This window comes from Phoca vitulina, unplaced genomic scaffold (assembly GCF_004348235.1).
Source record: "Phoca vitulina isolate PV1807 unplaced genomic scaffold, GSC_HSeal_1.0 scaffold9, whole genome shotgun sequence".
NCBI lineage: Eukaryota > Metazoa > Chordata > Mammalia > Carnivora > Phocidae > Phoca > Phoca vitulina.
In genome coordinates, this window is record NW_022589712.1 from 21372219 (window position 1) to 21393562 (window position 21344).

Sequence of the window (21344 nt, forward strand, 5' to 3'; positions counted from 1 at the left end):
CATGTCTTTCTCTGTTTGACTTATTTCGCTCAGCATAATACCCTCCAGTTCCATCCACGTCATTGGAAATGACAAGATCTCATTCCTTTTGATGGCTGCATAATATTCCACTGTATATATATATCCCACATCTTCTTTATCCATTCATCTGTAGATAGACATCTTGGCTCTTTCCACAGTTTGGCTATTGTGGACATTGCTGATAGCCTTTACTTCTTACAACTCGATGAAGTAGGCCTTATTATGTCCATTTTAAAGATGAGGAAACTGAGGCACAAACAGGTTAAGTAATGTGCCCAAATCATACATTTAGTATGTGGCAGAGTTAGGATTTAAACCAAGAGAGTGAGGTCATGAATCAGTGCTCTTAACTACTATGCGAACACTCAGAAAGTTACTAAAAAGCAGGAAGAAAAATTCTTACCTTGTCATAGGCAACAGTTCACTAATCACTTAGTAAATGAAAGTGCAGTTTTTACCTCTAATGTGAAATGTGGGTAATTAAAGAATACAGAGCCTGCAAACTCATTTACTTTTATGACTGGTTCTAGGCAAAGAAAATGATTTATGGGTTTAAAGAAGTCGAATTCATGAACCATTCTCTCTCAGGGAAACCAGCTGGTGGTCTATATTCACAATATCACTTCTCCTCAATGGAAGACATAGCAATGGAGCTGTGTGAAGACGTTTTTTGTTTTTTTGTTTTTGTTTTTGTTTTTGCTTTGTTTTGTTTTTATGGAAAGGGAATTCGGTTAAAAGTGAAACATATCCGTGAGGTTAACTGAGAAAGAAATCAGGAGAAATCTGAGAGGAGCTCAGTGGAACTTGGTTTCCACAATTCTCATATTTAACCATGAAATTAAAATTAGGTGCAGGGCTAGATCTTCATGGGCATAAGGAGGTTCGTCAGTGAGTTCCAAAGAGTTCACATGCTCTTCTTTCTACTCCTTTCTAAAATCTGTCTGCAAGACCCGAGAATTTTGACTGCTGAGTAAACTTGCTCATTTAGTAAATAACAAGTAAAAAAAGTTAAGAGTTGACTCAGAAGAAAGACAGGAAGTATGGTAAACGTGGGTGAGAGCATTACAAAGTTTGCAAACAAAACCAAATCTCTAAAACATGATGATTTGCTAAACTATTATAAGTAACTTGGGAGAGAAAGCAGGACACCCACAAGGGAATTCTTTTTCATCTTTTCCCCTTCTAGTCAGAGTTCCATCCAGATGTTGCAGCCTCATGCAGCTAGTAGAATAATTTTTAAGAATAACAATTGAAAAAGCAAACTAAGATTTAAATGGCCAAGATAAAAATACACAAAGGGGATGTTACAGTGTAATGTTTATTAAGCTAAATTTTATTTTAAATTACTCCATTTCAGTACATGAAAGGAATGGTCTACAGTAAAACAAAAGTAGTATTTCCAAGAATGTTATTTTATTATCTCCAGTTCTGTATGCATTTTCGCCTTTGACATCTGTCTCTACCACCACGACCAACACAGAATGGTTCAAAATAGAATTGTGACTATGGACATGGGAATGAGATAAACTCAAAACAAGCAAACCAACACCAATGACCAGTAAAAGTGTTGCTCTTGATATTTATAGACCATATTTACAAAAGTCAAGTTAAACCAACTGGTCATTATGTACATGTGTTAATATTAGTACTTTATATTTACGGATTTGTGTGCATTTGTATTATCAAGTAAAAAGATAAATTTTAAATTATTTATGAAAAATATATAAAATATGACTGATAACATACTTCAATTTGAGTACGTGTTCAAAACTCAGTGCTTAAAAATATTTGGAAAAAAATCCAACAGATATTCTGATGGCAGATATTAAAAGCGAAAGAGATGAGGAAATAATGAGTGTTAAGCGTGATTTTAATAAGTAGGGGAGGTGGGCAGAAAGAAGGTGCACACCTGGGCAGGAATCACACAGGATAAGGCAGATGAAGACTCAGAAATGAAAGATGTACAGTTTTTCTCAAGATCCATGTCATGTGAAATTGAACAGAACCAAGGCACTTTCAGGAAAAGGTAAAGGAATTTAAGTTGTGATAATGAGTTCATACCATCAGCCAGTGCAGAACCGACTTCCGTCTAGAGAGTCGTTAGGAAGCACGCCCTGGACAATTACTGCACAGTCAGCTACGACGTCAAGTTCTTTGTTGGGCTTCCGTTAAGAGGGAAAGGGTGCCACGTGCCATATAATGCCCTCCCACAACCGCCCTGGCGATCTGTCCTTACCGGAGAAGCACGGGGCGGCATGAGCCCCCTTCCCAAACACAAGCGGGGTGGGAATTCTCGCACCTGAAAATTCTTCTTTCTCTAAGAAGCCCCTAGGACTTGGGGCAACTCAGCCCTGCGCCGCGGCCCCCCAGATCTTCCCCGGGGTGTTTCGCGGCCGGGGCCGACCTGCTAGTTGAGGCAGGGGCAGCAGCAGCAGCAGAGGGTCCGGCAGGGGTTCTTCTTCTCGTACTGCACCGCCTTGCGCACCTGCGCCTTGGCCTGGCCGGTGTAGTCGAGGGTCCTCTCCACGTTGAGCTCGATGACGTTCAAGGTGTCGGCCTGCTCCTCCACCAGCACCGCCATCTGCAGGAAGAGCTCGTGCACGTCGCGGATGCGGCTCTCCAGCCGCAGCAGCTCGCGGTGGCGGCTCTCGATCTCGTTGAGGGCCGCCCGCGCGCCCTTCACGTCGGCTAGCAAGTTCTCAGAGAACACGTCCCACTTGCCCTGCTCGAACATGTCCTCGATCTGCTCGCCCGACACGTCCTTGCCCATGATCTCCAGCTGGCGCTGGATGCGGATCTTGCAGTTGTGGCGCTGCTTCATCTCGGCCTGGTTGTACTGGTGCATGGCGCTCTGGAAGGTGCGGGTGAGCGCGCTGTAGTGCGCGCGCCAGATGCGCGCCACCGCCGAGTGGGGGCCGTGCCGGGCCTCCGCCTCCTCGCTCAGCGCCTCCATGGCGCGCAGCTTGCGGTGGATGTTCTCGCCCCGGGCCTTGATGTCCTTGGCAATCGAGTTGGTGTCGCGCTTGATGCTGCTGAGGCGCCGCATGGACGTGAGGAAGCGGGCGTTCTGCTTCCCCAGCCGCTTCACGTCGGTCATCAGCTGCTGGTTTTCATTCTGAAGGTCCTGGATGTCTCGGTACAAGGACTGCAGGATGTGATCCGTCTCGAACACGATGTCCTCGTTGGGCGAGTCCAAGTCATCGTCCCCGTCTGGGAACTGCTGGTCATAGCTCTTGGTTAACTCCACAAGTTCGGCTAGCCGGTCCTTCATCTTGCCTGCAAGTACAGACTGGGGTTAAACTCCTGCAGCGAGTCAAATACTTGCATTGAGAACACTGACGCCCAAAATAAAGAAACTTCTGCACAGCGCTCCCAGTTCTTTATTCCCGGGTGTAGGCAACAAATACACTAAAGGAGCTAAATATTCTAGGACATTTGGCTCACAAGGAAAGGACTACCGTGACCGAGAGGCGTGAACACAGCCGTACTTCATAGCCCGTAAGGCCTCTGCAGCTCGGAACTCAATCAGCAATTTAAAATTTCAGAATGCCTCAAAAAATTAAAAATAGAGCTACCCTATGTCCCAGCAATTGCACTCTTGGGTATTCACCCCAAAGACACAGATGTAGTGAAAAGAAGGGCCATATGCACCCCAGTGTTTATAGCAGCAACGTCTACAATAGCCAAACTGTGGAAAGAGCTGAGAGGCCCTTCAACAGATGAATGGATAAAGAAGATGTGGTCCATATATACAATGGAATATTACTCAGCCATCAGAAAGGATGAATACCCAACTTTTACATCAACATGGATGGGACTGGAGGAGATTATGCTAAGTGAAATAAGTCAAGCAGAGAAAGTCAATTATCATATGGTTTCACTTATTTGTGGAACATAAGGAATAGCATGGAGGACATTAGGAGAAGGAAGGGAAAAATGAAGGGGGGGAATCAGAGGGGGAGACGAACCATGAGAGACTATGGACTCTGGGAAACAAACTGAGGGTTTTAGAGGGGAGGGGGTGGGGGGATGGGTTAGCCTGGTGATGGGTATTAAAGAGAGCACGTATTGCATGGAGCACTGGGTGTTATACGAAAACAATGAATCGTGGATCACTACATCAAAAACTAATGATGTATTGTATGGTGACTAACATAACAAAATAAAATAAAATTTAAAAAAATAAAATTTCAGATTGCATTAGGAACCAATCACTTTTTCTTGCTTTATGTTTTCCAAAAATCGCAAATCAAAACAGGCACAGAAAAAGGAAAAAGAAAATATTTGGAAGGATAAAGATTTTTAAATAAGGACAATCAATGTACTTCCAAGGCTGGAGGGCCAGCTCTAAGTGCTGTTTTTTGTCTATTTCAGCAAATGCTGAGCATGCCTGGTCCCAAGCAACCTATCAGTTCTTAAAACAGTTACCATATAAATCATGGTTTAAAATGTTTTCTCTTAAAAATGTTATAAAAGTAAAACATGCTTGAAGTAAGACAACAAAATAAAGACAAAAATCTAATGAGGAAGTATAAAATTTGGACGTTGACATTTCCTTGCTCCTCTGTTCATTATCACTGATACAGACTTCAGTTTGAGTGCCTGTTTGGTGGGGGTGACATCTGAAAATATATTTTGATGGAAGATATTAAAAGTGAAAGAGATAAGAAAGTGTTTAATGTGATTTTAATAAGTAGGAGAGGTGGGCAGAAAGAAGATACCCTTTTAGGCGGCAATCACATAGCATAACCAGATGAAATGTCAGAAACAAAAGATGTTCAGTTTTTCCCAAGGTCCCTAGTAGTATCTTTAACAAAACTATTTGAAAAATTTTTTACATGGAAAATTTCAATCATACATAACCCTAGTAGCAGTAATAAAGCACACTCTCATTTAACCCATTTAACCATCACATAGTAGCAATATTTGTACTTTTGTTGTTGTTGTTATGCACATGCTGGTATTTTATTCATATCTGAATGCTAAACACAGTGCTTAAACATAAAATATTCATTTAAATGTATATGAAAGCTCTCAGATGCTGCCTTACCCCAGGTTCCCAAGAAAGCAGTCTGAAACAAATTTTATGTGCCAACATATTGCTGTGATACAATCCCAGGGCCCCCAGGGTGAGGGGGAGAAGGGAAGTGAGATGGGAAAGAACAGAGACAAATACCCAGCTGGCTGCAGCCTTACAAAACAACACAGCCAGTTGCTTAGTCAACTAGAAGTTTCCAGAAACACTACATGGAGTCATGGCACCTGGAACAGTCCATGAAAAGGAGAAAGAGGGAGTCATTTATTTATTGCTTCCTTCCTGTCTCCTGTCTCTTCTTGGTCAATATTCAGCCAATGGCCATTAAAACCCCTCTACTTATCCACAACCTCAGGGCAGCCACTGGGGAAACCAAGTCCTATGCCCATGACCGGGTGCTGCTGTGAAAACAGGCATGAGGGCACCTAAGCCTCTGTGGGTGCATCGGGTCACCCCCACACACTGGAGCTGATGTGGCTATCATCACAGCACACGTTACAGAGGCCTTGCCAAGGTCTGGTCCTCGGGGGAGGCTGAGACAGATGGCAGTGTTAGGGGATGAGGCGACAGAGCAAACAGCTGGGTTCTTGGTTCTTCCCTGATCGGACAGCCAAGAACTAGAGGGTAGTTGAGACTGAGCGAATCAGGGAGGAGTATAAACTGGATCTAGAACAGACATACATACAGATGAACATGGATGCTACTTTTATATTGGAATTGTGCATCTGTGTACACATCCAAGTGTTATCTGCAATATTTGTACTTCTCATGACCTTTTGAAACAAGTTGGCAGCTCAAGCAGAATTTCCATGTTTTCATAAGGGTGGTTCTAATTCGTTGCTACATAGCAAGGTAAAATAATGTTCTCTGTGTCCACATTTTTTCCAGGGAAGTGAAAAACGTTCATTTTTAGTAGCATGTATAAATGTCAAAATAATGAACATGTTCCCTTGTGCACAAGATTTTGTGGCTACAAAGATTCTCTTCTGACTGTATAATTTGCAGCAAAGAAGGAAAATGTAGTAGCACTTAATGGACACTCAATCTATGAGGGATCTTGATCTCAAATTAAAAGCTTCTCTCAAGTTGAAGTAATTAATTTTATTTCACCAAAGAATGCTGACAAGTTGGATTTAGTGATAAACGGGAAATGGTGAAATATTAACCATGGCCTCTCATCTGCTATGATCATTATTTACATAAATTAAGCAGAAGTTTTATTCCAAGGTGATGATTTTTAATACCCTGCTTAAAATGCCATTTTTGCTATCTGGTGACAATGAAATGACAATGAAAAGGCAACTCATATATGAAGAAATCTAAATGCTAGAGAACATAGGAGTAGCTGATATGTATCAGGTGCTTACTGTAATACCAAGTGCTTTCTAGGCACTTGTCATGTGATACCCTCTTTAATCTTCACAGATTCCATGAAGTAAGTATTGTCATTATCAGAGCTGGTACCTGAGCATAGGGAGATTAAGGAATTTACCCATGGTTGCCAGGAAGTGAACACTTGGGCCCTAGAGCAGCCCTACTTAACCACTACATTTACTTCTTCAGCAAATAAATAAAAGTGAGTCATGAAGGACTTCACTATTAAACAAGGAAATGCAAATTTAAGCACTGTGATTTTCTTCCCCCACCAAGTTGCCAGGATTTAAAATAATAATAATAATAATAATGTTTAAAAATTGGTGAGGATTCTGGGAACTCTGAAAAATGCTGGTAGGAGAGCAAATTGATAGAATCTTTGAGGGGGAGGTTAGCAATATGCATCAAAAGCTTTTAAAATGCGTATTTGTTTTGCCCCATGTACATTTATTCTAAAAATTTGTGCAAGAGTGTGTGAAGCCCATTGCTGTAAATATTTCCATCGTCATGTTGTTTTTACAGAAATTCAGAAATACTTTAAATGTGCAAAAATGAGGTATTGGCTGCTAAATCATTGCAGTTTAGAAGGCTATCTAATGGTAGTAAAGCATAAAAAACCATCTTAGGTAGACAAACTAGGTAAAGAGAAGAGGATGTGTAGCGCTACTACACATACATCCTGAAACAAGGACTTGAACAATATGCATCAAAATGTTAATAGTTGGTTTCTTTGAATTGTGGAATTATAAATGATTTTAATTACTTCCTTGTGCTTTTCTGTATTTTCCAAAATTTTTATGATGCCCATGTAGATTTTACAATTAAATAAAATCCCACAAAACTGTAAATATTATTTGCTTAAAGGACTAATTTCTTAAGGTCCTTCTTTAAGACATATGCATTGCAATCAGTTAACACCTTATGTGACCTGGACAAAGTACATTAGAGTTAGCTGGTTTGGAGTTGAGTTGTATCTATCTGCTTAAGTTAGTATCCAATATATTCTACGATGCAACAGGTAGATGGTACAGAGAAGGGATATATTTTGATGAACCAGGTAAGAATAGGTGCCATCCTTGCTTCTTGGCCAAGACTTAGGAGGCACTACAATGGAAGGTAATGAATGGGTGGTTAAGGTAAAACACCACACACCACAACATTAGGACTCTGTTTGCTGGTCTTCCACTAGTCTTAGACAGGTCCCATGCTCTGTATTGTTCTCCTAAAGCCACAAAAAAGCTATTTGGGGGAATCATCTCATTCATATTATGAGCAGAAAAACACACTTCAATCATACAGATAATGGCCTTGGAAGAAGATGTTCAGAGATAGTCATTCCTTCTCAAGACCTGAAAACCATAAAGGCATGGATCCTAAATCAAGTGAAGGCCTAAGCTCATTTGAAGGCTCAAGTCCATAATCAGGTAAGGAGAGTGAAAGGAACAGTGTGGGGAATTAAAGATTCTCTGTGGAGGTGTAGAGGAGATGGTGGCCTTTACCTTGCCTTCCTACCAACCTTGCCTGGCCCAACCCACCCCAGATTGAGTTGGTCCCACTGATCCAGAGGTCTTCTGGTTGCCAGGGAGCAAGCATTAGGAAAACTACAACAGAAAGTCAACCAAAGAGAGGAAACCATCAAAATCCTAGAGGAGAACACAGGCAGTAACTCTCTCTAACATCAGGCATAGCAACTTCTACCTTGATATGTCTCCTGAGGCAAGGGAAACAAAAGCAAAAATAAACTATTGGTACTTGATCAAAATAAAAATGCTTCTGCACAGAGAAGGAAACAATCAACTAAACTAAAAGGCAACCTATGGAATGGGAGAAGATATTTGCAAATGACATATCTGATAAAGGGTTAGTATCCAAAATACATAAAGAACTATTTTTAAAGATTTTATTTATTTGAGAGAGAGAGCATTGCAGGCAGGGGAGAGGGGCAAAGGGAAAGGGAAAAGGAGAAGCAGACTGCCCACTGAGCAGGAAGCCCGATGCAGGACTCCATGCAGGGCTCAATCCTAGGACCCTGAGATCATGACCTGAGCCAGAATCAAGAGTCAGACGCTCAACCAACTGAGTCACCCAGGTGCTCCCAGGAAACAGACTCTTAACTATAGAGAACAAAGTGAGAGTTGCTGGAGGGGAGGTGGGCTGTGGGGTGGGTTAAATGGGTGATGGATATTAAGGAGGACACTTGTGATGAGCAGTGGGTGTTGTATGTAAGTGATGAATCACTAAATTCTACATCTGAAACTCATATTACACTGTATGTTAACTGACTGGAATTTAAATAAAAAGTTGGGGGAAAAATTTAAAAATAAAATATAAATTTAAAAAATAGAGAAAAAAAGTCAACCATGAAGCTGCTATTTCTAAGAATGTGGCCCAAAAGGTTAAAATGTATTCCTTGCTGTAGTTATACCAAAATATAGATGCAGGCACTGAAAGAACATCAAATTAACCTACACATCCAGTAGCTTGATTCTGTACTGTGAGATCTTAAAAAGGAAACTATGATAAATGAGAAAGAAAAATTAAACAATTCTATTGACCATCCTGTCTCACTATGATAAAGAATAATGTAATACATTTTGGTAAATTGTATTTATAAAGTTGCTAAAATAAATCCTGCTTTGAGTCATGTGGAGATGAAGAATTCAACCGAAATTTGAGGACTAACTACCAGAAATCTGCTTCTGTCTTTTAATTTCCTTTTCAGGCATGCATATCATGTGTCCTGAGAACAAGGTCCCACAGGGAAGGAAGGGGAAATTGTGTAATCCTTCTTTCGTTGGGCAATTACATTTTATGTACAAAAAAAATATAGGAACAGAGAAGTGATGGTAGCTCAGTGGTTCTCAGACTTTAGGAGGCAATAGAATCCTCTGGAGAGCTGCAAACACTACAGATGCTTGGGCCCCTAGAGTTTCTGACTCAGGACTTCTAAGATGACCTTCAGGTGATTCCAGTGCACACTTAAAACTTGTGACCCATTCCGTAGATAATGATCATGACAGCTTCTGATTCATAAGCATAATGCAGTTCTGGACCACTTATAATAGTCCTCATGGCTGGGTGTTAAACTTGATGGGGAAAGATTCAGAAAGACAGAAAAAGAAAGATTCAGAAGGCAGGTTTGGACATACCTCAGAAGGTCAATGAGTGGGGGTTATAATACACAAATAACCCATATACTGGATGCTACAAAGAACAACTATGAAAGTTCCTACTTGCTTCTAAGGGAACCAGTTGTAAACAGAACACAAGGTCATATCTCTGATCATACAACAGAAACGTTTTGCCTACTTACTCTAAGGGGAACAAGAACAAAACTGTTCATACATTGTTATGGGCTAAATTATATCACCCACCCAAATTCATATATTGAAACCCTAACCCCAGCACCTCAGAATGCAATTGGTCTTTAAAGAGGGAATTAACTTAAAAGGAGGTCTTTATATAATCTATATATTATTATACATTAAGCAATGCATACATTAAGCAAATTTTGCCTATTCCCAGAAAACAAAACCTTCTCTTGTTTCACAGCAATATGTTAAAGTATTTTTACAAGTAGTGAGAAACTTCAGACTTGGGGATACACAGTTCAATGCAAGGCAATGTGCCAATCATGTGAGGTTTATTACGAAACTCAACTTGTAGATTAACGGAGGGGAACAAATCCAAAAGCATGGAAGGACTTTCCTTTCTGTATTTATGACAAAGAAATGTTTTTAGAGACTTTATTCCTCTTGAGTTCAGAAAGTTCCAGATTCTTGTTTCAATGGGAACTAAAAAAAAACACATTGAGAGAGAGACACACACACGTGTGCATAGGCTTTGTATAAAGTTATCAGCTATTAATGAAACTAAAAATATCCTGCCCCATGATAGATAGTTCCAAATAAGGACTTTTGAGTAATGACTCCCTTACTTCAATTATGAAGGGTCCATGTTCTGATTTTCAGGTCATATAATCTATATCTCCTAGGTCCTGATTTTATAGCAATATTTTAAGTCTTGCAAACAAAAAATGGTGATTACAAATCAGAATGTGTCTTTATGTCTAAGTCCACCACTGGTCCATATGGCATTTTAATGAGCCCTTGTGTAGGACCCTATGACATCCTTGTGGATGCTAGAAGGGTGCCCCTTTCTCTGAGTGATATAGCCCTGCACCAGGGCACAGCATCTGGCAAACTGGGCACAGGATGGATTTCCAGTCTCTCTTATCTTCGTGGCAAGTCACCCTTGTACTGGGCAGTCTGCACAGCCCCGTGTGGTTGCCCTGCGTGCTCCTTTCTTGACCTTCCTGCCCAGTGGGTGGGGCCGGGAAGTCCTATGGGTCCTATGTCATGGTAAGTTAGCAGTTACCTTCCAGCACACAACACAGGAACACAGCACTTAGCGGGCAACAAGTGTACTTTCCCAAACAGGATGATTCAGGTCCACAAATAATAATTTTACTCAAATGAGTAAAACCTGGCATTCTGCTCTATTTTTTGATTTAAAAAAATGACACATCTAAGAGGTAAAAATCCTTCTTTGAACTTCTGAAAATTATAGGCTAAAATAGAAAGAGTCCCTAAAAAGACTTATCTTCTTACTGCTCTAAAGGTTAATTAAAAAAACAAACAAACAAAGAAAGTTGTGTTGGATCCAAAGTGCACTGGCAAGAACACATTTAATTGTTTAACTTTTTGAGGTTCACTCAAAGCATAATGTGAGAGTCTGAGAAGTATTATCCGAAATGGATTCTAATTATAAAAGTCTGAGGCTAGAAGAAATAATAATACATGTTTCTTACTTCCCTTCTTCATTAAAGCAAAGCCAGGAGTTTTTCCAAAGCATTTCTGGGGAATCTAATCTAAAAGAGCAGATAGTCTCCACTTTTTTTTTTTTTAATTTTATTTATTTATTTGATAGAGACACAGCGAGAGAGGGAACAGAAGTGGGGGAGTGGGAGAGGGAGAAGCAGGCTTCCTGCTGAGCAGGAAGCCGGTTGTGGGGCTCGATCCCAGGACCCTAGGATCATGACCTGAGCCGAAGGCAGACGCTTAACGACTGAGCCACCCAGGCGCCCCAGTCTCCACTTTTTAATCACTCTATTCATTTGCTGCTTCCTGAAACTTTCACTTTTCAGTTCCCTCAATCAGACTTCTCAGCCAACGTTTGAAGAGAAGGCAGTCCAGTATGCATGGCCAGTAAATCGCCAGTGGGCAGGAGGGATCTTACTTACAGCAATATGCTTTCAGATGCATTCTTCAGGTATGCACTGTAAATCAAAGTCCATACATTCTGCTCTATAGCTGACATTTATCAGCTATATCAGTATTTGTAGAGTGTCCAACAGTGTGCTAAGGACTGTGCGGTCTCTATGAGGCCCTATTTTCATCCCTGTTTTACAGGAGAGGAAACTTGAGGCCTAATGAGTTAAGCAACTTGCCTGAAGTCACACTCTAAGTAAATGTGGAGCTGAGGCCTGAATCCAGAAAAACTGACTTAAGAGCCCATCTGTAAACCACAAAGCTACATTAGCTTCTTTTTCCAGAGACTCCTTGATAAAGGCTTTGAAACCTTTAATCTTCCTTGATATATTTTTATATATTAAACATATATTTATACATATAATATTCCATTATATTCCATATATATATAATATATATTCCATACACAGGTATATGTGTTATATGTATATATAATGGAATATTACTCAGACATCAAAAAGAATAAAATCTTGCCATTTGCAACGATGTGGATGGAGCTAGAGTATATTATGTGCTAAGCAAAGTAAGTCAGTCAGAGAAAGACAAATACCATATGATTTCACTCATGTGGAATTTAAGAAACAAAACAGATGAACATATGAGAGGGGAGAAGAATAAAAAAGAGAGAGGGAAACAAACCATAAGAGACTCTTAAAGATAGAGAACAAACTGAGGACTGATGGAGGGAGGTGTTAAGGAGGGCACATGTTATGATGAGCCCTGGGTGTTGTATGTTAGCAATGAATTGCTGAGTTCTACTCCTGAAACCAGTATTGCACTGTATACTAACTAACTAGAATTTAAGTCAAAATTTGAAAAGAAAAAAAAAAAAGGAAGAACTCTTTAATCTTCTAGGGAACTATTATTCCCTGTCTGAGTGCATTTGAGTTGCTATAACATACCACAAGCAGGGTGGCTTATAAACAACAGAAATTTGGGTGCCTGGGTGGCTCAGTTGGTTAAGCGTCTGCCTTCAGCTCAGGTCATGATCCTGGAGTCCCGGGATCAAGTCCCACATCAGGCTCCCTGCTCAACAGGGAGTCTCCTTCTCCTTCTGACCCTCCTCCCTCTCATGCTCTCTGTCTCTCATTCTCTCTAAGTAAATAAAATCTTTAAAAAAATTAAAAATAAATAAATAAACAACAGAAATTTATTTCTCATAGCTCCAGAGGCCAGAAGTCTGAGATCAGGGTGCCAGCATGGTTGGGTTCTTTGTCTGGTGGTGGCCTGCTTCCTGGTTCATAAATGGCTGTCTTCTTCCTGTGTCCTCACAATGCAGTAGGAACAAGCAAGCTTTCTGGGGCCTCTTTTATAAGAGCACTACTCCCATTCATGAGGGCCCCACCCTCATGACTTAATATGCCTCCCAAAGACCTGTTGGGGGTTAGGATTTCAACACGTGAATTTTGAAGGATCCAAGCATTCAGACCATACTCTTACCCAATCGATGTTTTATATCTGCAAAAATTATTAGCATCTAATAACCCAGATATGAAAGAACACATGAAAACCGTGGCACCATTAGAACAATTACCTTCTTTCTCATAATAATTTCCTCACATCAGAGTTTCCCCAACACTGCAATGCTTTCATTATTAGAGCCTCTGTTACTCTATCAGACAGGAGTAACTCATCACAACTTGACAAAAGTCCACAGAATTAACGTTCGTAGATAATTCTCTTATAACAAAGATTCACTGTATTTAGGATTGACTCAACTATTGAAATAACCAAGCACTGATACTTGGGAATAGAAATTCTACAGTCAGGAATGTGGAAGTGGTAACAGAGGAAAGGCTAATGATTGAACTTGGTAAGGGAGAGAGTAAAGACAGCAGAGTTCCAGGGTCAAGGTTCGAATCATCTGTACAAGTTTTTCCACTCTTATCTGTATGAGGATTTACAAACAAAACCAGTTGCAGTATTCTACATCTGATTTGGCTTTGGCCCTGGAATGTGAAACAAACTTGTGACTGGGAAATATAGAAGAAATCTTTGGAGGAAAAAAACATCGTGGGGAATAAATGTTCAGTCCAGTATGTCTTTGATTAAACTTTCATATTTTATAAGTATTCCAGAGGGTACTTTCTTAAAAAAGGGAAATCAGTAGAGTTTTCAAGAATCATTAATGACCATTTCTTTCCCACTCATAATATCAGTTAAGGACCATCCCACAGAATCTGTAGATATTTTTTTCCTGTTCCTTTTTCTCTGAGACAAAGTCCTGTGAGCCACTGATTCTAATCCTGTTGGCTGCTTACTTCTCTTCAATTCTTCAATGAAACAATTTATTATTTCTAGCTGACAATTTTTACATGAGCACAGAAAAATCTCAGTTATCCAACGTCATCACTGCAGGTTTTTCCATGTAAGTGACCTTTTTACCTAACTGAATTTTCTCTCTTCAAATAGGAAAGGGGTTCACTCATTTTTGTTGAAAATCTTCTTCTAAAATGCACTGATGTACTTCCTTCCTTAAAGAGAAGACTTTGGATACAATTTATTGGTGACTCAGATTGTCATTATTAACATCTCTGAACTGTATGGGGATACACTTTGTTTTCAAATGTTTCTCTTGCCTCAGGGTTAAAATGTCAAACCTTTCCCCAGTTATTCCCAGCTACGGATATTCTTCTCATTCCCTTTATAGGTTGTAGCAGAAGTTAGTAAGAAATTAGATAAAAGCCAAGCACTGAATGATGGTAAACTACATGTGGGTCAACAACCCTCTGGAATCAAATGTACTAAGTAAAGCAAGGAAGGAAAAGCTAATTAGTCAGTGACAAACTGAATGTCCAATATGAGCCAGTCTCTGAGTAAGTGAGAAGGCTGGGATTTAAGCCCACATCTGTCCAGATCCTATGTTCATGTTCTGTCCACTCAGTCCTGAGCGAAGCTGTGTGAAGAGTTGAGGGTACGTGGTGTAAGTATTGCTAAGAAGAAACATTTTTCACCACTCTGACATTTCCCTCCCTGTAGACATCTCTTGTCACTTCCTCCTGCCAAAGGGCACAGAGTTGCTTATCTGATTGGTGAATCTGGAAGGAGAAATTGCCCATGATAGCCCAGCCTCTTCTTCCCTCTTCCTTTTGAAAGGCGGCTTACCACGGAGAACCCGTGTTCTCCCCCGCTGTGCTCCTGGGTGGGAGTGGAGAGGTCGGCTGATGGGGAGGGCACTCTAGATTCAGGGACATAAAGCACAGTTCCCCATCAATGAAGCCACTTCCTCCAACCTTGTCTTTATTGGTAACAAAGGTAACACTTCGGCCTCTGTTTTATCCTTCTATTTCAGTGGGTATGGAAATCAGATGGGTAAGGGGAAGTTATTTATTATGTTCCCTTTTCAATCAACCCAGTAATTATGTCAAGTAAAATCAGAGAAGCAGAAAGACTGGTGATTATCTTGCACCCATACCTTAATTCTAAAGATGAGGAAAGAGAAGCTCATTATATTTAAGTACCCTACAAATAATGGTAAAGAGATGGCTATTAGTAAGGGGGAAAACTCTTATGGAATAGACATTTCCATTTATAGCAAAAAGATTCTAATATATGTGAAGCATTTTCATGAACCAGGCATATATTGAAAGTTTAATAAAGGAACCTCGATAAATAATTGCTATTAATTTTACTCTTTTAGTACCTCATAGTCTCTGAACTATGAAAGCAACAAATTATTAGATTATTTCCATGATGTGATGACCATCAATTCACATCTTATTTTCTTGACCTGGCCTCCCAAGTGCCCCCATTCTTCCTTTCCAAATTTGTACATACTCTTTTGGGGAAGTTTGAAACAAAAATTCACTACCCATTTTTCGCAGCTCTTCCCATCAAGAGGTATAGACTATTTTCCAACTCCTTAAATTAGAGTGTGTCCATGGGACTTGCTCTGGCCAATGGGACAACAGCAAATACGATGATGCAGAAAAAAAAAATGATGATGGGAGCATCTTGTAAGGCACTGTGCAAAAGGGCTTGCCACAGGGAGCCCTAGAACAACACAGCAGAAACTAACTGGCACAGAAATTGGTGCCTACTACTGCGTATTTACCCCAAAGATAAAAATGTAGGGATCCGAAGGAGTATGTGCACCCCAATATTTATAGCAGCAATGTCCACAATAGCCAAACTATGGAAAGAGCCAAGATGTCCATCGACAGATGAATGGATAAAGAAGATGAGGTATATATATACAATGGAATATTATGCAGCCATCAAAGAAACGAACTCTTGCCATTTGCAACGACGTGGATGGAACTAGAGGGTATTATGCTAAGCGAAATAAGTCAATCAGAGAAAGACATGTATCATATGACCTCACTGATATGAGGAATTCTTAATCTCAGGAAACAAACTGAGGGTTGCTGGAGTGGTGGGGGGTGGGAGGGATGGGGTGGCTGGGTGATAGACACTGGGGAGGGTATGTGCTATGGTGAGCGCTGTGAATTGTGTAAGACTGATGAATCACAGGCCTGTACCTCTGAAACAAAAAATATATTATATGTTAAAAAAAAAAAAGAAGATAGTAGGAAGGGAAAAATGAAGGAGGGGAATCGGAGGAGGAGATGAACAATGAGAAACAATCTGAGGGTTTTAGAGGGGAGGTGGGTGGAGGGATGGGTTAGCCCGGTGATGGGTATTAAGGAGGGCACATATTGAATGGAGCACTGGGTATTATAAGCAAACAATGAATCATGGAACACTACATCAAAAACTAATGATGTAATGTATGATGACTAACATAACATAATAAAATTTTTAAAAATTAAAAAAATTTTTTTTTAAATTTTAAATGTATATCTCCTTTGACCTAACACTACCATTTTTTTTGGAATTCGCAATAAAATGATTAGACACATATACAAAGATATAGTATAAGAGCTTGTGACTGCTAGGAAATTGGAGACAATCTATGTATTTACCACTATCAGTGGTTTAATAAATTGTGCAATCTATAAAAAAAAAAAAGAGAAAGAGAAAAAAGAAATTGGTGCTTAGAAGTAGCATGTTGCCATAACAAAAATCTAAAACATTCAGCAATGGCTTTGGGACCAGACAGCAGGTGAAAAGCTGTGAGGTAGCTATTAGCAAAAACTGGGAAAATGGCATGCAAAATGTGAGTGTTGATGGAAAGAGGGATGAGGAAACTATGCAGCCGTGGGGGAAAGGCAACCCGTATTATGCAGCAGCCAGACAGTGTCTGTGACAGCACAGAAGACTGAAAACACACACAGTGAAGGCTGGATCCAGCTGCAAAGGTCTCCAGGCTGAAGGCTGAAAGTGTTCGTTGAGTGCTTCTAGCTGCATATAAGGTTCTGCAAGAGAGAGGGGTGCTAAAACCTGAATGATCTACTTAATAAGCATTATGTAGAGAAAAGAGAGAAGAGCCAGAATTCACGAGATTGGAAAATAAAACCGTTTACCTTCAGTCTCTTCAGTTGGAAGAAAAGATTTGTATAGGAAAAAATGGCCTCAGAATAAAGACCTTGGTAAAATTTAATGGGGTGCCTCGTAGACCTTCTCAGCGGGGCAAAAGGGACTCTGAGACGCCTAAACATGTGATTTCATGGCAGCGTAACACTTGGCCCAAAGTAGAGAGAGATTTGTCTTGAAAAAAAAAGTGTGGACATGAGTTTTAGGGGGGGGGACTCTCTGGGATTCTTAGGAAATCCACAAGGTTTTAAGGAGGATTTCCTGATAAGCGCAAAGGCAAGCCAGAATTCAGAGGAAAAGAGGCCTCAGGATGCCCGCTTTCCTATGAGCAGGAAGTAGGCTAAAGAAGATATTTAGAAGCAGAAATAAGCCATTTCTTAGGGGAAAAGAGGAATGTTTCAGAAGGTGGAGCCAGGAGCAGTGGAGAAATAGGTAGCTGTGAACCAGTCCTGAGACGCAGAACTGGGTCCTAATTAATCACCCCCTAGCCCAGGAGCGGGGGTACCAGCAACACGGACCTGGATAGAATTGGCATGGAACTGTGATGGTTATTTTTATCCTGTGAATATGTTTTTGCTTTAATGGATTATGTCTTTTGGTTATTCTTTCCCTATTTCATCATTTTATGTTAGGTGTGTATGGGGAGATAACTGGGGGTTTTTGTTGTTGTTTTTCATTGTCTCAGGATCAGGAGGATCCACATGCAAAGAGCTGGGTCTGAGAAGTCCCAGAAGTGTCCAGAAGTGATGCAGAATGAAACTGAACCATTTCCTTACACCACACACAAAGATAAACTCAAAATGGATGAAAGACCTAAATGTGAGACAGGAATCCATCAGAATCCTTGAGGAGAACACAGGCAGTAACCTCTTCGACTTCGACCGCAGCAACTTCTTGCTAGACATGTCTCCAAAGGCTAGGGATGCAAGGGCAAAAATGAACTATTGGGACTTCATCAAGATAAAAAGCTTTTGCACGTCAACAAAACCAAAAGACAACTGACAGAATGGGAGAAGATATTTGCAAATGTCTTATCAGATAAGGGGCTAGTATCCAATATCTATAAAGAACTTATCAAATTCAACACCCAGAGAGCAAATAATCCAGTCAAGAAATGGGCAGAAGACATGAACAGATATTTCTCCAAAGAAGACGTCTAAATGGCCAACAGACACATGAAGAAGTGCTCAACATCACTTGGCATCAGGGAAATCCAAATCAAAACCTCAATGAGATACCACCTCACACCAGTCAGCATGGCTAAAATTAACAAGTCAGGAAATGACAGATGTTGGCAGGGATGCAGAGAAAGGGGAACCCTCCTACACTGTTGGTGGGAATGCAAGCTGGTGCAGCCAATCTGGAAAACAGTATGGAGGTTCCTCAAAAAGTTGAAAATAGAGCTACCATATGATCCAGCAATTGCACTACTGGATATTTACCCCAAAGATACAAAAGTAGGGATCCAAAGGGACACCTGCACCCCAATGTTTATAGCAGCAATGTCCACAATAGCCAAACTGTGGAAAGAGCCAAGATGTCCATCTACAGATGAATGGATAAAGAAGATGTGGTATATATATACAATGGAATATTATGCAGCCATCAAAAGGAATGAGATCTTGCCATTTGCAACGACGTGGATGGAACTGGAGGGTATTATGCTGAGCGAAATAAGTCAATCAGAGAAAGACATGTATCATATGACCTCACTGATATGAGGAATTCTTAATCTCAGGAAACAAACTGAGGGTTGCTGGAGTGGGGGGTGGGGTAGGAGGGATGGGGTGACTGGGTGATAGACACTGGGGAGGGTATGTGCTCTGGTAAGCGCTGTGAATTGTGCAAGACTGTTGAATCTCAGAACTGTACCTCTGAAACAAATAATGCAATATATGTTAAGAAAAAAAAAAAGAAGAAGAAGAAGATAGCAAGAGGGGAAGAATGAAGGGGGGGAATTCGGAGGGGTAGACGAACCATGAGAGATGATGGACTCTGAAAAACAAACTGAGGGTTCTAGAGGGGAGGGGGGTGGGAGGATGGGTTAGCCTGGTGATGGGTATTGAGGAGGGCACGTTCTGCATGGAGCACTGGGTGTTATACGCAAACACTGAATCATGGAACACTACATCTAAAACTAATGATGTAATGTATGGGGATTAACATAACAATAAAAAATAAAATAAAAGTAAACTTAAAAAAAAAAAAAACACAGTGAGATACCACCTCATACCAGCCAGAATGGCTAAAATTAACAAGTCAGGAAAAAACAGATGTTGGCAAGGATGTGGAGGAAGGGGAACCTTCCTACACTGTTGGTGGGAATGCAAGCTGGTGCAGCCACTCTGGAAAACAGTATGGTAGTTCCCAAAGAAGTTGAAAATAGAGCTACTCTACGACCCCGTAATTGCACTACTGGTTATTTACCCTAAATATACAAATGTAGTGATCCAAAGGGACACCTGCACCCCAATGTTTATAGCAGCAATGTCCACAATAGCCAAACTATGGAAAGAGCCCAGATGTCCTTCGACAGATGAATGGATGAAGAAGATGTGGTACGTGTACACACACACACACACACACACACACACACACACACAGGAACATTATGCAGCCATCAAAAAATGAAATCTTGCCATTTGCAACGATGTGGATGGAACTAGTGGGTATTATGCCAAGCAAAATAAGTCAATCAGAGAAAGACAATTATCACATGATCTCACTGATATGTGGAATTTAAGAAACAAGGCAAGGGGCGCCTGGGTGGCTCAGTCGTTAAGCGTCTGCCTTCGGCTCAGGTCATGATCCCAGGGTCCTGGGATCAAGCCCCACATCGGGCTCCCTGCTTCGCGGGAAGCCTGCTTCTCCCTCTCCTATTCCCCCTGCTTGTGTTCCCTCTCTCACTATGTCTCTCTCTGTCAAATAAATAAATAAAATCTTTAAAAAATAAATAAATTAATTAATTAAAAAAAAGAAACAAGGCAGAGGATCATAGGGGAACAAAGGAAAAAATGAAACAAGACGAAACCAGAGAGGGAGACGAACTATAAGAGACTCTTAATCTTAGGAAACAAACTGAGGGTTGCTGGAGGGGTGGGGGGTGGGGGGATGGGGTAACTGGGTGATGGACATTAAGGAGGGCACATGATGTAATGAGCACTGGGTGTTATATAAGACTGATGAATCACAGACCTGTACCCCTGAAACAAATAATACATTATATGTTAATTAATTGAATTTAAATTAAAAAAAGTAAATAAAAAATAAAGAAATAAAGTAATAAAATTGATTTTGGGAGGGAAGTAAAAAAATAAATAAAAACACAAACATAAGCAGCATGTACCATATGACTGTCGTGATGCTCTATGTCACCTACTTGATGATCATGGTTCACTTACATACTTGGATTTTAATGCAGTGTGCATTTACAATATTCTGTTCATACTGTATGCAAACATTAATATAAAGCATACACAAAAAAAGAGTATGTGTTTCTCAACATGTCTGAGGACAGCCTTCCTTTCCTTTTGAAGATTGTGGTCATAATCATAGTAAAGAGAGAAAAAAAAAAAAAACAATGCTAAAAAAAGATTATCTCACACACAAGCAACATCCACAAGAAAGGCCAGAAACTGTTTAGTAATGCAGCATGCTAAGTAAGAGTGCTTGAGTGGTGGGGGTAGGACTGTACAAAGACACAGCACTTTTAACCCTGGCTGAGTTTCAGTCTGATAAGAGGTTCTGAGAACTTGAAGAGCCAGTTCTGAAATGGAGGTAGACAGTTTCAAGTGTATCATGTCTGTCGTTCAGACTGCCAAAATAAAGAACACTGGGCAGACAAAAATGCAACTTCCAAACATGTCCACTGCCATGTTCCAAATGACCAGAGACGTTTCTTGCTATCATACTAAAAAGAATAAAAATTAGAGGGATGTGAACTAGGTTTGGAAGAAACATCAGAAATTGATTATGGCCCTATTAACCTCTCAGATTGTTAAAGGCAATCAGGGTACTTCTTTTCAGAGTTGTATACTCTGCTTAGGATTCCGCATATGCTCAGGGAAATGTTAAGAGAGTGGCTAAGTGTTGAGCCAGCTCCACCACCACTGGGTCTAGCCTAGACTGCTTTGCTTTCAGGGTTCCCAGCAGTAAGACAGGGCAACGCCTAATAGATGAGTGCTTTTCAAACCTCTGCTTATGCCACA

At 40.5% G+C, this 21344-nt stretch overlaps 1 protein-coding gene across 1 annotated transcript in view; it reads right to left on the reverse strand.

The window, feature by feature from the left end:
• Positions 1-1338: 1338 nt before the first annotated feature.
• Positions 1339-21344, reverse strand: part of STX11 (syntaxin 11) — a 37778-nt gene continuing 17772 nt past the window's right edge. Inside the window, exon 2 of the mRNA XM_032407736.1 lies at positions 1339-3297. Coding sequence (XP_032263627.1) covers positions 2429-3292 — 864 coding nt within the window. The 5' untranslated portion in view covers positions 3293-3297 and the 3' untranslated portion in view covers positions 1339-2428. The remainder of the gene's footprint in view (positions 3298-21344) is intronic.